This window comes from Ceratotherium simum, chromosome 2 (assembly GCF_057802395.1).
Source record: "Ceratotherium simum simum isolate JZ-2026a chromosome 2, ASM5780239v1, whole genome shotgun sequence".
Taxonomy (NCBI): domain Eukaryota; kingdom Metazoa; phylum Chordata; class Mammalia; order Perissodactyla; family Rhinocerotidae; genus Ceratotherium; species Ceratotherium simum.
Genome location: NC_141901.1, coordinates 98,692,464 through 98,709,457, shown reverse-complemented (window position 1 = coordinate 98,709,457; position 16,994 = coordinate 98,692,464). Strand labels below are relative to the sequence as shown.

Genomic DNA, 16,994 nt, shown 5'->3' with positions numbered 1-16,994 from the left:
AAGATAAACAAAATCGACAAACCCTTAGCCAGGCTTACTAAGAAAAAAAGAGAAAAGGCTCAAGTAAATAAAATTAGAAATGAAACAGGAGAAACTACAATGGATACCACGGAAATACAGAGGATTATAAGAGAATACTATGAGAAATTATATGCTAACAAATTGGACAATCTAGAAGAAATGGATAAACTCTTAAGACTCATACAACCTCCCAAAACTGAACCAAGAAGAAATGGAGAATCTGAATAGACCAATCACAAGTAAAGAGATTGAAATAGTAATCAAAAACCTCCCAAAAAACAAAAGTCCAGGACCAGATGGATTCTCTGGTGAATTTTACCAAACATTCAAGGAAGATTTAATACCCATCCTTCTCAAACTATTCCAAAAAATAGAGGAAGATGGAACATTTCCTAAATCATTCTAGGAGGCCAACATCACCCTGATACCAAAGCCAAACAAAGACAATACAAAGAAAGAAAATTACAGGCCAATATCGCTGATGAACATTGATGCAAAAATACTCAACAAAATTTTGGCAAACCAAATACAGCAATACATTAAAAAGATCATACACCATGATCAAGTGGGATTTATACCAGGGAGGCAGGGATGGTTCAACATCTGCAAATCAATCGCTATGATACATCACATCAACAAAACAAAGAATAAAAACCACATGGTCATCTCAATAGACGCAGAGAAGGCATTTGACAAGATACAACATCCATTTATGATAAAAACTCTCAACAAAATGGGAATAGAAGGAAAGTACCTCAACATAATAAAGGCTATTTATGACAAACCCACAGCCAACATCATACTCAACGGGGAAAGACTGAAAGCCATTCCTTGGAGAACAGGAATGAGGCAGGGCTGCCCACTCTCACCACTCCTGTTCAACATAGTACTAGAGGTTTTGGCCAGAGCAATTAGGCAAGAAAAAGGAATAAAAGGAATTCAAATAGGTAACGAAGAAGTGAAACTCTCACTATTTGCAGATGACATGATTTTATATATAGAAAACCCTAAAGAATCCATTGGAAAACTATTAGAAATAATCAACAACTACAGCAAAGTTGCAGGGTACAAAATCAATCTACAAAAATCAGTTGCATTTCTGTATGCTAATAATGAACCAACAGAAAGAGAGCTCAAAAAGATAATACCATTTACAATTTCATCAAAAAGAATAAAATATCTAGGAATAAATCTTACCAAGGAGGTGAATGACCTATACAATGAGAACTACAAGACATTATTGAAAGAAATCAATGATGACATAAAGAAATGGAAAGATATCCCATGCACGTGGATTGGAAGAATAAACATAGTTAAAATGTCTATATTACCTAAAGCAATCTACAGATTCAATGCAATCCCAATCAGAATCCCAATGACATTCTTCACGGAAATAGAAAAAAGAATACTAAAATTTATATGGGGCAACAAAAGACCCCGAATAGCTAAAGCAATCCTAAGAAAAAAGAACAAAGCAGGAGGCATCACAATCCCTGACTTCAAAACATACTACAAAGCAACAATAATCAAAACAGCATGGTACTGGCACAAAAACAGACACACAGATCAATGGAACAGAATTGAAAGCCCAGAAATAAAACCACACATCTACGGACAGCTAATTTTCGACAAAGGTGCTAAGAACGTGCAATGGAGAAAGGAAAGTCTCTTCAATAAATGGTGTTGGGAAAACTGGACAGCCACATGCAAAAGAATGAAAGTGGACCATCTGCTATTGCCATTCACAAAAACTAACTCAAAATGGATCAAAGATCTGAAGGTGAGACCTGAAACTATAAAACTCATAGAAGAAAATATAGGCAACACACTATTTGACATTGGTCATAAAGGAATCTTTTCAGATGACATGCCTACCCAGACTAGGGAAACTAAAGAAAAAATAAACAAGTGGGACTTTATCAGATTAAAGAGCTTTTACAAGACAAACGAAACCAGAATCAAGATGAACAGACAACCCACCAGCTGGGAGTGAATATTTGCAAAACATACATCTGACAAGGGGTTGATCTCCATAATATATAAAGAACTCACACAACTGAACAACAAAAAAACAAACAATCCGATCAAAAAATGGGCAGAGGAAATGAACAGACACTTCTCCAAAGAAGATATACAGATGGCCAATAGGCACATGAAAAGATGTTCAACATCATTAATCAGGGAAACGCAAATGAAAACAACACTAAGATATCACCTCACACCCATTAGAATGGCTATAATCACCAAGACAAAAAACAACAAATGTTGGAGAGGATGTGGAGAAACAGGAACCCTCATACACAGCTGGTAGGAATGCAAACTGGTGCAGCCTCTATGGAAAATGGTATGGAGATTCCTCAAAGAATTAAAAATAGAGATGCCCTATGATCCAGCCATCCCACTACTGGGAATCTATCCAACGAACCTGAAATCAACAATCCAAAGAGGCTTATGCACCCCTATGTTCATTGCAGCATTATTTACCATAACCAAGAAGTGGAAGCAACCTAAGTGTCCCTTGACTGATGATTGGATCAAGAAGATGTGGTATATATATACAATGGAATACTACTCAGCCATAAAAAAAGACAAAATCATCCCATTTGCAACAACATGGATGGGCCTGGAGGGTATTATATTAAGTGAAGTAAGCCAGAAGGAGAAAGACAAACACTGTATGATCTCACTCGTGTGGAATATAAACAAACACATGGACAGAGAAAACTGTATTGTGGTTACCAGGGGCTATGGGGGTGGGGGTGAGGGGTGGGCACAAGGGGTGAAGGGAGACATATATATGGTGATGGACAAACAAAAATGTACAACCTAAAATTTCACAATGTTAAAAACTATTAAAACATCAATTAAATAAAAAAAAGACAGAGAAAAAAACCTTGAACTGTTTACTTAAAGGGGTAGACTCTTCTATAGGTGCAAAGTCTATAGCAAGAAGAGTAAATCTGGAAACTTTAGAAATATATATTAAAGTTAAGAATATTAAGTAGTGGTCACCAAATTTCCTGTTGTTTTTCTATTCTTTATCTTTGATTTCCACTCTAATTCTCTACAACCTCCACATACCCACCCACCCATGGGCACCCACACAAATAATGGTCATATACTTAATTCGGTATACGACTTGGATTTTCTTAAAAAACACATGATGCTGGGGCCGGCCCAGTGGCGCAAGCCGTTAAGTGCCCGCGCTCCGCTGCGGAAGCCCAGAGTTCGCCAGTTCGGATCCTGGGGGCGCACTGATGCACCGCTTGTCAGGCCATGCTGTGGTGGCATCCCATATAGAGTGGAGGAAGATGGGCATGGATGTTAGCCCAGAGCCAGTCTTCCTCAGCAAAAAGAGGAGGACTGGCAGATGTTAGCTCAGGGCTGATCTTCCTCACATACAAAAAAACAAAACAAAAAAACATGATGTTCTTTGAATAAATATGTATTTTTAATTTACTTGAATAAGATTGCTGAAGATCTTTATTGAGTTTTAGACTATTTTCACAGTGCACTATGACTGTAAGACACTTCCACGTAGCTGTGTGCACACACAGGTAAGTGCTTGTAACTGTTGTCTGTGTCACAGAGGATGCATCCATCCCCCTATCAGTGTGCACATCGAGGCTGATGCCAACTTCCCAACACCAGAGACATCTCTGTACATGTCCCCTTGTGGGCAGGAGCATGAGTCTTCTGGGGTAAATGCCCAGAAATATCTCTCTATTTACATATGAGTTATTTGGGTGATTCTGTGCATCACCTGTTAGTTTACTGTGCTCATTTAACTGCTAGACTCCCTATCATTTTCTTCTTGATTTGCAGAAATTATTTGTATATTCCACATATCAATTCCTGTTGCTAGAATCCTTTTACTCAGTCTATTAACTGTTAACTTAATCTGTGGTTGGGGCCGGCCCAGTGGCGCAAGCAGTTGGGTGCGTGCGCTGCGCTGCGGCGGCCTGGGGTTCGCTGGTTTGGATCCCGGGTGCGCACCGACGCACTGCTTGGCAAGCCATGCTGTGGCGGCGTCCCATATAAAGTGGAGGAAGATGGGCACAGATGTTAGCCCAGGGCCGTCTTCCTCAGCAAAAAAAGAGGAGGAGTGGCGGATGTTAGCTCAGGGCTGATCTCCTCACAAAAAAAAAAAAAAAAAAAAAAAAAATCTGTGGTAGCCTTTCTAAAACAGAATTTCTCATTTTAATGTAATCAAATTCATTTTTTTTTCTTTATGGTTTATGTTTGGGGGATCCTGTTTAAGAAGGCTTAATACAGCTAAGGTCATGAAGATATTCTCTTCAATTAGCTTTATATATAAATCTTCTCCTTGGTATATACCCAAAAGAATTAAACAAGGACTTCAACAGATTCTTGTGCACAAATATTCATAGCAGCATTATTCACAATAGCCAAAACGTGGAAACAACCCAAGTGTCCACCAACAGATGCAGAGGTGAACAAAATGTGGTCTATACATAAAATAGAATATTACTCAGCCATAAAAAGGAATGAAGCTCTGATACACGCCACAATACCTATGAACCTTGAAAATACAGGAAGTAAAATAAGCCAGACATAAAAGGACAAATATTGTATGATTCCTCTTATATGAAATATCTAGATAGAGATAGAAAGTAGATTAGAGGTTACTAAAGACTGGGGGGAGGCGGGAATGGGGAGTTACTGCTTAATGGGTACAGAGTTTCTGTTTGGGGTGATGAAAAAGTTTTGGAAATAGTGGTGATGGTTGCACAACATTCTGAATGTAATTAATACTACTGAACTATATATCGAAAAAGGTTTAAAATGGCAAATTTTAGGGGCCAGCCCAGTGGTGTAGCGGTTAAGTGCTCGCACTCCGCTTCATCGGCCAGAGGGTTCGTGGGTTCAGATCCCTGGCGCGCACCGACAAGCCGCTTGTCAAGTCATGCTGTGGCGGTGTCCCATATAAAAAGGTAGAGGAAGATGGACACAGATGTTAGCCCAGGGCCAATGTTCCTCGGCAAAAAAAGAGGAGGACTGACATTGGATGTTAGCTCAGGGCTGATCTTCCTCACACACACAAAAAAAATTAAAAATAAATAAATAAATAAAATGGCAAATTTTATATATATATTTTACCACACAAAAAAGAGCTTTACTTTATTTGAACTTTATTGATGTTACAGTTTTGTGTGTAATTTATAAACTTCTGATTTTGCTAGTAGAAAATATATTTTTGTTTGTATATATTTAAGAAGCATTCTAATAAAAGTAAATTAATTAAAAGAAAAAAAATGGGGTTACCGACAAGTACTTTAACACCTAAACTTGAGCAACAGATATGATCCCTCATTTAAGGGCTTTGCAGTGTCCTTGAAGTCATACTGCTTAGGTAACTCAAATATTTTATCAATTTTAAATTTAAAATGTTGAATGAATTAAGGAGTGAAAGGAAAGAAATGAGAACACTTTATGCAACTCTATCAATGAGGCTTTTTCCTGTATAACCCGCTTCTGAGTTTCTCCAAATAAAGAATGCAAATATTAGCACTGGCAGATCAAATCACCTCCTAAAGACCTATTAACCTGGTGAAAACATGAAATGACTCAGCTGTCTGCAATTAGAGGATAATGATGCAACCTGTGTCCAACCCAATCCCCCCAAAGAAGTAAATTTGTATTCTCTTAGAAGTCAAATTCCATTTTTGTGCCCATAGCTGACTTCTGTGTGTGTGGTTAATTTTCAGATGAGGGCCGGCCCCGTGGCTTAGCGGTTAAGTGCTCGCGCTCCGCTGCTGGCGGCCCGGGTTCGGATCCCGGGCGAGCACCGACGCACTGCTTCTCCGGCCATGCTGAGGCCGCGTCCCACATACAGCAACTAGAATGGATGTGCAACTACGACATACAACTATCTACTGGGGCTTTGGGGGAAAAATAAATAAATAAAATCTTTAAAAAAAAAAAAAAAATTTCAGATGAGGCCACTAAACCCATCTGATTAGTCACATTTCAGTTAAGCCTCAAAATTCCTACACAGTGCCGGAGTCATGCCTCCAGAACACCCGACTCCAGCTGATTTGAAGACTGGTTAGTATTAATGCTAAAGGAACAAGAGAAACATCATTCCTCAAGGAATGAGCAAGATTCACCATTATATCTCCTGAGGAAAACACAGCTTTGAGATTAGTCTCAGAAGCAGTTTAAGATACTCTCAGGGCCGGCCCTGTGGCTTGGTGGTTAAGTGCGCGCGCTGCAAGGCTGGTGGCCCGGGTTCGGATCCCGGGTGCGCATCGAGGCACCACTTCTCCATTCATCCTGGGGCCGGGTCCCACATACAGCAACTAGAAGGATGTGCAGCTATGACATACAACTATCTACTGGGGCTTTGGGGGGAAAAAATAAAATAAATAAAATCTTAAAAAAAAAAAAAAAAAGATACTCTCAGTTTTTTGAACATTCCTTTCATTCACTAAATAAAAATCTGCCCCCAGGATAAGTGAACTAAGTGAAATCCACGTAATTAAGGTCACATGACAGGGCAGAAGCTACACAAATTATCAGTCTCTTCAGTTTTCCAGTTTATTTCCCCAACAAATCACACCAGTGTTAAATAAATAAAGCAGAGAGCTATTTGAAAGACCCGATGTCTATAAAATATCCACTGGTTTTATACATTGCTGTCCCACCTCTAGTGAACTATCGAGGACTCCGACCAACCCTCCCAGGACTGGTAACAGATTTAGGGCAATCACAGGTTTAGTCCTCTTGTCATCAACAGCGTGGATGTCATGGGCAGGGGTGGGGGCTATGTCTCTGACAAAACAAACTGGCTCACACAGAAGTGAACCCTGAACGAGAGCCTTATTTATGCTCTAAAGCGAAAACAGGAGGCTTTTAAAAATTTTAGTAAAATTCAAAGAATTTAAACAAGATTAAATCAAGATAACTCATTTTTATTTTAAACCTGCAGTTCCCAAGGAAAGATTTTATTTCTGATAAGTGAAATCTTATTATCAGACCACTCTTGGAATAGATTGTAAATTCCTTTACGGCAAGGACCCCAACTTATTATACTTAATTGGTGCTCACTAAACCCATTTTCATTGATGGCATAAAACCTATTATTTACAGTTTGTCATACCAAATTTTATTTTTATTCAATACCTCTCAAGTGACACTATGAAATTTAGAACTCTAAGGTCCCCAAGAAAAGCAATCACTTTTTAGAAATGACCATTTTTAGCTTCTCATGTTCCCTGTAATTGGCACAAAGCCACACTTTTCACAAAGTTTACTGCATTCAGTTCAAATCAGCAAAAATTTCTGAAGGCATACTCTATGTTTAGCATACTACTAGTGCTACAGGGAATTAATAAAAGTCTTTTTTTCCTCAAGAAATTTATGCGTGAAAAGTCAAACCTGGTGTGTAAAAGTTGAAAAACAATATAAAAGCAGTATATAATCCTATATACTTTTATATAATTTTAGCAGTGCTAAAATGAGTTATACATATTAAATGCCAAACTAATGAGATATTTTATAAATCTGATAAATTTATTTACAAAATTCATAAATGTATTAGAAATTATGCTGCTTTTGTGAACTTCTGCTGCTTATATAATTATTAGTCCTTTAAGGATGTCTACTCTGTGATGTTAACAGGAATGAAAATGAAAGTAATTTCTTCCATGATGCACAGAACTTTTTAAAACTGTCACAAAGAACCCCAACATACTTCCTTCTAACAACTTGCTACATTCCAACTCACATCCCATTTTCCCTCTATCTGTCTTCCTATTTCTGATTCAGGGCTGTCTTGTCTCCACTGAACAGAAGAAATTTTCTTTTCTTTTTGTTTGGTGGAATACACATCAGTAGTTTTGGTATAATTAAAAATGTCATGGGCCAGCCTGTGGCTTAGAGGTTAAGTGCGTGCGCTCCGCTCCTGGCGGCCCAGGTTCAGATCCCGGGCGCGCACCGACGAACCGCTTCTCCGGCCACGCTGAGGCCGCGTCCCACATACAGCAACTAGAAGGATGTGCAGCTATGACATACAACTATCTACTGGGGCTTTGGGGAAAAAAAGGAGGAGGATTGGCAATAGATATTAGCTCAGAGCTGGTCTTCCTCAGCAAAAAGAGGAGGATTAGCATGGATGTTAGCTCAGGGCTGATCTTCCTCACAAAAAAAAAAAAAAAAAGTCCAGATTGTCTGCTGTGATTGAGATTGTCTGGTGTGTCTTGTGTAAGTGAGAAAAGAGGTTTAAATGAAATTTAAAAATTCTCATATTTTTTTCTGATAAAAAAACTTAAATTGTCTAAACTATCCTTCATGATGCTTATAAAAATATCAAGCACAAAGGAATGAGTGTTTTAAAATCTTCAGAACTGCCTTATGAATAACTATATATATAGTAGTTATACAAAATAGTTACCTATAATTGAAAGACTGTGTACTACACACGTACCACTGATTTAGATTTTTGTTGAATGCACAAAAGACCTGAATTAATTCTACATACTGTTTCATACCATTCACAAAGTGCCATCTGCATATTTTTAAGGACAAAAAAATAGAAACTTCAAAAGTTTATTAACAAATAGATAAACTCATAAAAGTATTTTCAGTAAATATAGCAACATGTAAAGCAATATGTGCATTATACTTTATATTGTTTTGGTAAAAAGATGAAATAACTAGCCTTCTTTTTTAAAGAGGATTTTCCTGGATTTTTGTTACAAACACTGTGAAGCAAAGTATGTTTTTATAGGTCTTGAGTTCTTGCACAATATGTTTCTGGGATCACAGCCCAATAGAAAAACATTGCTTTTCACTGGGGAACAATATTTAATGGCAAAAAGAAAAAGAAATTGAGGCTGGAGAGAATGAGGGAGGAAAGAAGAATAAATAAAAAGATGATGGACAAAATGTAAAAGGTCTATGAGAAATTGGAAAAAATATATTTGGGACAAAAATATTAACATAGCTTATTGATATTTATAGTAAAAACTTGCTTTGCTGAAAAAATAATTCTCTAAAACGAATGTAGTCAACATTACATGTTAAGTATATTAAATGACATGTAGAATGAGGCTACATGTCTTATTTGGCTACATTTGAAAACTGATTTATTTTTCCCCCAATCTGAAAGCAGTCTAAAGTGGCCATGCCTATTAAAATGTCTTATTTAGGGAAATTTACTACAGAATTCAAACACTCTAATTCTACCTCAATAATTTCTTAATGTGATAGTTCAACTCCAGATCTTTAAGAAAAGAACTATTTTCTTAAAGTTCAGGCATACACACACCAGAAAGCAGTGACTGAATCAAATAAACTCTATCATTGGATATAAATAAAGCTACAAAGCAATATCACCAAAGAAAGAACCTCATGTGAAAATATTAACTCAATGGTTGGGTTTCAAAGACATTAAATTCTGGATATCTTAAAGAATTCCAATAATACATTAATTCTGTGGATTCTCATTTAAAATGAGAAACCCATTTCCAAGCATATGTGCACAAGTGCCTCAGCCTCTTCATGCCTGCTTGCCTGTCCCACAATCAGAGAAGGCAGGATATTCGGTTAGGCATATGTTTATGAATAAAGACAGGAAAATTCCAACTTTAAAAACCAAATATTTTCCTTGTTTAATTCTGGTATCTTATTGGTCCATATGCTGCCTCCTCCTCACAGTATGGTACCCTCCTCACAGTATGCTACCAAAAATCTCCTAGATTTTGACTTTCTTTTGAAGCATAAGGATAACATCAAGCAGACAGAATTGAGGAGTGGAAATACTGTACGAAAAAGAAGAGCAAAACTGGTGATGATCTAAATACATATTGACCCACTTGCTGAAGACACTGGGTGCTCCATAAATGTTTACCGAAATGCTGCTTTGTGACATTTGTTGTGATAAATTCATCTCTTTCTCTAATTTGAGAATTCTCAGGAGTTAACCACAACCAGTGGAGTACAATTTAATAGAAGACATCAGGCAGACTCACACACTACGCCTGCCTAACACCACTGCAGCAGGAGAAAGCAAGGTGATTGCAGGCGGGTCCGGAACACATTCCTGGATTACATGATCTGTCCTGCCCGAGCCCAGCCCCACTCCTAGATTTGCCACAAGCGCAGACATTCCTTTTTTCTTTTTGGCTTAAGCTAGCTGGATTTCAATTTGCAACCAAGAGAATACCAGTATCGAGTGCTGTCCAGTGCAAAAGAAAATCTTGTTTCTGCCTCCATATGTTCATATGTAAATATCAGATTCCTACCAATATTCTACTACAGTCAAATTGACAGTATGGCTGTGACTATCAGGAAAAGAAACAACAAATTTGAGAAATAACCTCAATCACTCTTAGAGATTCATAATACAAATTATAAAGATTCTAAGAAGTGATCTAGTGAAGAAATCTCTAAATCAGTTAAACTCACATTTACAAATCATATTGGAGCATAGAATCCCTTTTTTTTAAATGACGTTCTTATGCTTTTTAGAACGACTACTTGGTCAAGCGCAGGTTGAGAAATGCTACTTGGAAACGGTCGTGATCGCTTAGATCCAGCATGTGAAGAAAAACTGAAAAAGCATTTCTAACTACTTTCTAATAGATTTAAAATATACCAGGAGGGCCGGCCCCATGGCTTAGCGGTTAAGTGCTCTCGCTCTGCTACTGGTGGCCCAGGTTCGGATCCCGGGCGTGCACTGACGCACCGCTTCTCTGGCCATGATGAGGCCGCATCCCACATACAGCAACTAGAAGGATGTACAACTATAACATACAACTATCTACTGGAACTTTGGGGAAAAAAAAGGAGGAGGATTGGCAATAGATGTTAGCTCAGAGCTCGTCTTCCTCAGCAAAAAAAAAGAGGATTAGCATGGATGTTAGCTCAGGGCTGATCTTCCTCACAAAAAAAAATAAATAAAATAAAATATACCAGGAGATCACAGAACTCAAATTTTAATGTAAAAGTAGCTCATCTTCTAGACTGAAACTAACTTACCTGCATTGCAATAAGAATGAAATCAATTAGGCTCCCAATTCCACAAAAGCCCACAGTGCAAAACTTCAACAAACCTAGAAAAGAAGGTAAAGTCATTTGCAATCTGGAAAGTCTTATAAATATTAACAAACTTTTCCATTTCCCAATAAACTATTATATATACTACAAACTCTTTATATCAAGAATATAAAATCAACACTTTAAAAAAACAAATCTTTACCTGAAAATATGAGAAAAGTTTAAAGGACTCTCTATATATAAAAGTCACCAAAAAATTTAATAACTCACTTAATAAATAAATATTATGAACTGAAATAAAAACTCAATGTATTCTTACAGAATTTCTTAAGAGAAAAGGCCTAAGGAAATAAATCTTTAAATTTCAGTACACCATAGTTATAGAGCATCTTTTAGTCCTAAAATCCTTATTTACTTAGACTTAATACATTGCGTGATCCCAATTTTAATATACATTTACAATAGAAAGTTCAAATAAATAAAGACTGTCAAGGCACATAAAAAAATAATCAGGAAAAAACATTGATCTTATAGTTAAATTACAAAATTTTATTAGTAACCCAATTATCTTGAATTTATCCTATACTTTTCTTCCTAAGCATCTCCTGTTTATTAGCCCTATAGTCAAAATCAACAATTCCGTGCACTATATATATCTCTGTCCTTGCCAACCTTAGAGCTAAGGTACTATAACAGATAAGAATAAAGCAGGGAGTCTAGGACATGTACAAGGATATAACACAAACATGTGACGATAAAATCAGGAGAGGTGGGTTGGGGGTGGGGGGATGAGGAATCTCTCTTCTATATTTAAACTTGAGTTGCTTTCCAGACATCCCATCTGAGATATAAAAATGGTATGAAACAAGACTCTTTGTGAAAAGGTAGTTCTAAGTATCAACTACAAATAGATGCCAGCTAAAATTGCAAGAGGGGATGAGGTCACCTCCTGCGTACAATTTGGAAATACACAAATAAGACTGAAATATGTGGTACACTAGATGATTTTTTTTTAACACTAATAAGTATTAGACATCTAGCAGAATAATGTAAGTACTGGGATAACATATGTTGGAAATAATTTAAAAACAATCAAAATAGGGCTGGCCCTGTGGCTTGGTGGTTAAGTGCACGCGCTGCGATGCTGGTGGCCCGGGTTCGGATCCCGGGTGCGCATCGAGGCACCACTTCTCCGTTCATCCTGAGGCTGAGTCCCGCATACAGCAACTAGAAGGACGTGCAGCTACGACATACAACTATCCACTGGGGCTTTGGGGGGAAAAATAAAATAAATAAAATCTTAAAAAAAAAAAAAAAAAAAGAAGAGGTAGAGAAAAAAAAAAACAATCAAAATATAGAGACTATGTAAAATTATGCCTTTAGTTTTCTTCAAAACACTTATTATCTCCCTAATATTTCTATTTGTTTACCATCTGTCTCATGGAAGCCCCATTAGGGGAGGGTATCCCCTGTGCTGTTTTCTCCTATGTTCTTAGTCCTCACCACACGGCCTGGCACATGGTAGATGCTCAATATTTGTTGAATAAATGGATAAATTTTCTCAGCTTTTCTGTTTCCCTAAGACCCCTAATTTTCTATCCATTATCTTATATAACAATTCCTTTAATTATTTTTTTCATTAGTTGCATTTTATTATAGTTGCCCAAGGAACTTGATTCACTCACTTGGTATATTATATCCATTCACTCACCCATTGTATTTCTGAAATGTATCCCTCTTCACATAGCATTTTAGGGTAAATGTGGAAATATCACTGAGTTTCCCTTCCTTCAATTTGTTTATAAAAAGAATATTAAGAATGGTCCAACAAAAGTTTGTCTTTAATTAACTGCTACTCTACGAAGAAAACGTACTCATGTCAGAGCCTTTGCCCTTGTCATGCCTCCTTCCAAAGATATTCTCCTCTCTCAGGCAACTTCTGCCGAAAAGTCTTCCTAACCTGCCTATCCAAAGCAGCATGCTGCTCCCCCACAGCCCAAGCGCTCCACCACGTCTCCCCCATTCATTTCCTCCATGGTGCTCACTAGAAATCTGTCACAGCCTCATCCGTTGGTCTGTTCACTCACTCTCCGTCTTCCTCTGCCATGTAAATTCCTAAAGGCAGGGTCCTTATCTGTCTTGTTCAAGTCAGAACAGTACCTGACAGTTTGAGTTTGATAAATATTTGTTGTATGACTATCAAAAAACTAGAAACAATCTAAATGTCTAATAGAGAGGAATTGTCTCAAAAAATTAAGGTGCAACTAACAGTAAAAGAGAACACTATGCAGCCTTTTTTTTTTTCTTTCCCCAAAGCCCCAGTAGATAGTTGTATGTCATAGTTGCACTAGTTGCTGTATGTGGGATGCGGCCTCAGCATGGCCGGAGAAGCGGTGCATTGATACACGCCTGGGATCAGAACCCTGGCCACCAGTAGTGGAGTGCACGCACTTAACTGCTAAAGCCACGGAGCTGGCCCATATGCAGCCGTTTAAAACAATGATACAGAAGTATATTCACTGGCAAAGTAATGTGATAACATTCAAAACAGAAAAAGATAATGAGTGCATTAAAATCCAGATATTCTCCTGACGAACCCCTCCTTAAGAGTGCTTCAGAAAAATGAACATGAGAGGTTCCTGTTCAGATAAAATATTAGATAAGGGAACGATATGTGTGTTTGGAATTTTGGTAAATGTTATCTACTCCTGGAGGAACACATTTAAAAAAACCATAGAACAGATCCAAGATGACATTTAAGCATTTAAGGGATCTGCCAACCAATCTATAGTGACAGAAAGTGGTGACTGTCTGTTTAGAGTGACTCTCACTTTAAACCTGTGATGTTAACTATGGTCCATCTATTTCAACAAATTTAAGACAAAGGATGACTTTACTAATAACAACTACTAATACTGCTATCTTAAACTTGTTTTAGCTTTTCAAATCTAAAAATACTTTATGAAAATAAGATAGGAAGAACACTAAGGATTAGAAGAGATAGAGACAAACTAAAAACTTAGAACAGTACATGGCACATGGTAAGCATTCGATAAACGCTAGCCCAGCTGCTACTTGTGTTACCACTATTTCTACTACTACCATTATTATTATAACTGAGAAATTCAGACAGCATAAATCCACATTCTTGACAGCAGCACCATCTAACCTAGTCTCATCTCTTGCAGATTCCTCCTGCCTTGGTTACAGCCAAACAAACCACCTGCCTTGTGCCGAGCTCGCACACCTCCCCATCGATCTCTGGATTTCTAAGTGCTACGCTGTGCTCTGCCTTGCCTCCTCCTCTGTTCCCAATCATCTAGCCAACCCTAAGAGCCTTTTAAAACTTCTGGAAAGTCTTCTCTAATGCCATCCTGGATTCTCCCCTGCACGCTGCCCTTCACTTTCAGCATAGCACATACCCCACGGCATGATTTATTACACATTTCTTTGTCTGTCTTCCCCACCCTTCCGTGAGCAACCTGAAGTCAGGGCTGCGTCACTCCCATGCCTAGTCAATGCGACTACTGAAGGAACAAACTATATCAACAGAAAATTACCATATTTGTAAACAAACACTGATCAACTTGAACAACACAAGGTAGCATACATTCTAAACAACATTTATTAAAACCAATACAAACCATTACTCTTTTTTTTTTTTAGATTTTATTTATTCATTTTTTTCCCCCCAAAGCCCCAGCAGATAGTTGTATGTCACAGGTTCACATCCTTCTAGTTGCTGTACGTGGGACTCGGCCTCGCGCTGGACGCAGAAGCGGTGCCTCGGGGCGCGCCCGGGATCCGAACCCGGGCCGCCAGCATCAGAGCGCGCGCACTTAACCGCTAAGCCACGGAGCCGGCCCTAAACCATTACTCTTATAGATTTCATTATTTTGAGCATCAATACCAGTTTTTTAAAAGATGAGGTATTTGTGAAGTACCACAAGTAGACTGACTTCTTTTCCAATCAAAAAAATGTTAGATCTTTTTGTACAGACCCTATTTACTAACTTCTTATTGTGAAAAGGAATATCAGATTTAGATTTTAAAAACTGTTTTAAAATTCCAAATGAAAGTATTTGTAATCAAGAAGGATCCATTTTTATCCTGAACCATTACTACTGCAGATATATTCTCAAAAAGATTATGCTGCCAGGTGTCATTAATAAAGGTCATGTTTTGAGGGTACTTTATTTATACTCTAGTAACAAACTTTACACTTTAAAAACACAAATTCAGGGCTGGCCCCGTGGCTTAGCGGTTAAGTGTACGCGCTCCACTGTTGGTGGCGCGGGTTCGATCCCAGGTGCGCACCGACGCACCGCTTCTCCGGCCATGCTGTGGCCGCGTCCCACATACAGCAACTAGAAGGATGTGCAGCTATGACATACAACTATCTACTGGGGCTTTGGGGACAAAAATAAATAAATAAAATTATAAAAAATAAATAAAAACACAAATTCAACAAAAGGGTTTCTTTGGGTATAAAATAAAAAGAACAACGATTAATTTGTGGTATTTTTTTGTTTTATTACAGGTTGAGTCCTGCAAATACTCTCCTGTCTGCATAACTGCTCTAGAGAACACAGATGATCTCACACTGAACTCACTGTCTGCCACACCCACATATTCTACAATTCGGTAGTTATCACTATTCTGTGTCTGTACCTACAAGGGAGAGCTTTCAAACCTTAGAAAAGCTTAATCTACAAATCCCTTTATTTGTCCTACGGTCTGGGGATATTATATACTAGAACAAATTGGTAACTTCAAACTTAAAAAAAAAAAAAGGAATAATATAATCAAAGATTTTAAAGATTTGGGCTTAAAAACATACAACACTTTACTATTCTCATAATAAGAAAATATTTACATTTTAAAAGGAATACCACTACGAAAAGAGTATCTCTCCAGTTAAGTGCTCCAAAAGAGCTATTATCTTTGAGGATCCATCATCTTTTAATGCTACAGATGGGCAAAACAAAATACGCTAGTTATTGCATATTTAAAAAAATCACAGATGTTAACACAGTTAAACATAAAAAGACAGAACATTATTAGAAAAATAAGGCTTTGTGGTGAAAAAAGGCTTCCAGCTAAAGCAGCACTGGTATATTGAGGAATAAATCAACTAAAGAAAATAAAGCCATACATAAAGTCACAGTCGTGAGCTAAAAAAGAATTTGCTAGAAAGAAAAATTTTGTTAAAGGAATTTTTAGAAATTATCAAATTTTATTCAATCTCACCCTCCCCAACAAATTTCTCTTGTTTAAACCTGAAGTAAAATTTATATAATGAAGTATCACTTTCAACAGTAAATTACCTAAAAAGAGCAAATTTCATATCTGCATGATTTATTTATTCTGTTCTTAATCTTGGAAAATTCCAATGATCATAAACGGTATTAAGGAAGTATTTTAAAAAGCTATCTATAAATACTACCACTGCTTTTCATAACCACGAGGAAAGACAAAATAAGATTATAAAAAAACAGAATTTTAGATTGTATCTATAACCATTTTCATACCAGTCAACATTGTATTATCCAGTTAAGAATTTTTCTTAAATGGCAGTAATTATTTTAGTTGAAAATACGAAAATTCCTTAATCTCAGATTCTTAGTAAAAATTAAAGCAAAAACATTTAAACTTTTAAAATTTACATTGTTAATTTTATATATTAGATTAGATTAGTTGATAAAACATCAAAATCCTTAACATTAAGATAGCCTAAATGCAAGTATGATATGGATAAAACTATTTGAATGCTTAAAGAGATAAGAGGATTTTCAGTTAAAGAATGTGCCATGCCTACTTAGCTCCTCTCACTCCAAGACCGCACTAAAAGATGGTAAAGCAATTTTTAAAGTCACAAACCCAATAGAATAAAGAGAACGGAAGATAAGACAATAGCAACAAAAACTCAGAAGGTGTAAAGCAGATGAACA

The 16,994-nt window shown here is 37.1% G+C and overlaps 1 protein-coding gene across 1 annotated transcript in view; it reads right to left on the bottom strand.

Annotated features, from left to right (window-relative positions):
- Positions 1 to 16,994, bottom strand: part of TM2D1 (TM2 domain containing 1) — a 47,389-nt gene that overhangs the window by 10,725 nt on the left and 19,670 nt on the right. The window contains exon 5 of the mRNA XM_087417269.1: positions 11,026 to 11,099. Within this exon, the coding sequence (XP_087273395.1) occupies positions 11,026 to 11,099 (74 nt within the window). The remainder of the gene's footprint in view (positions 1 to 11,025; positions 11,100 to 16,994) is intronic.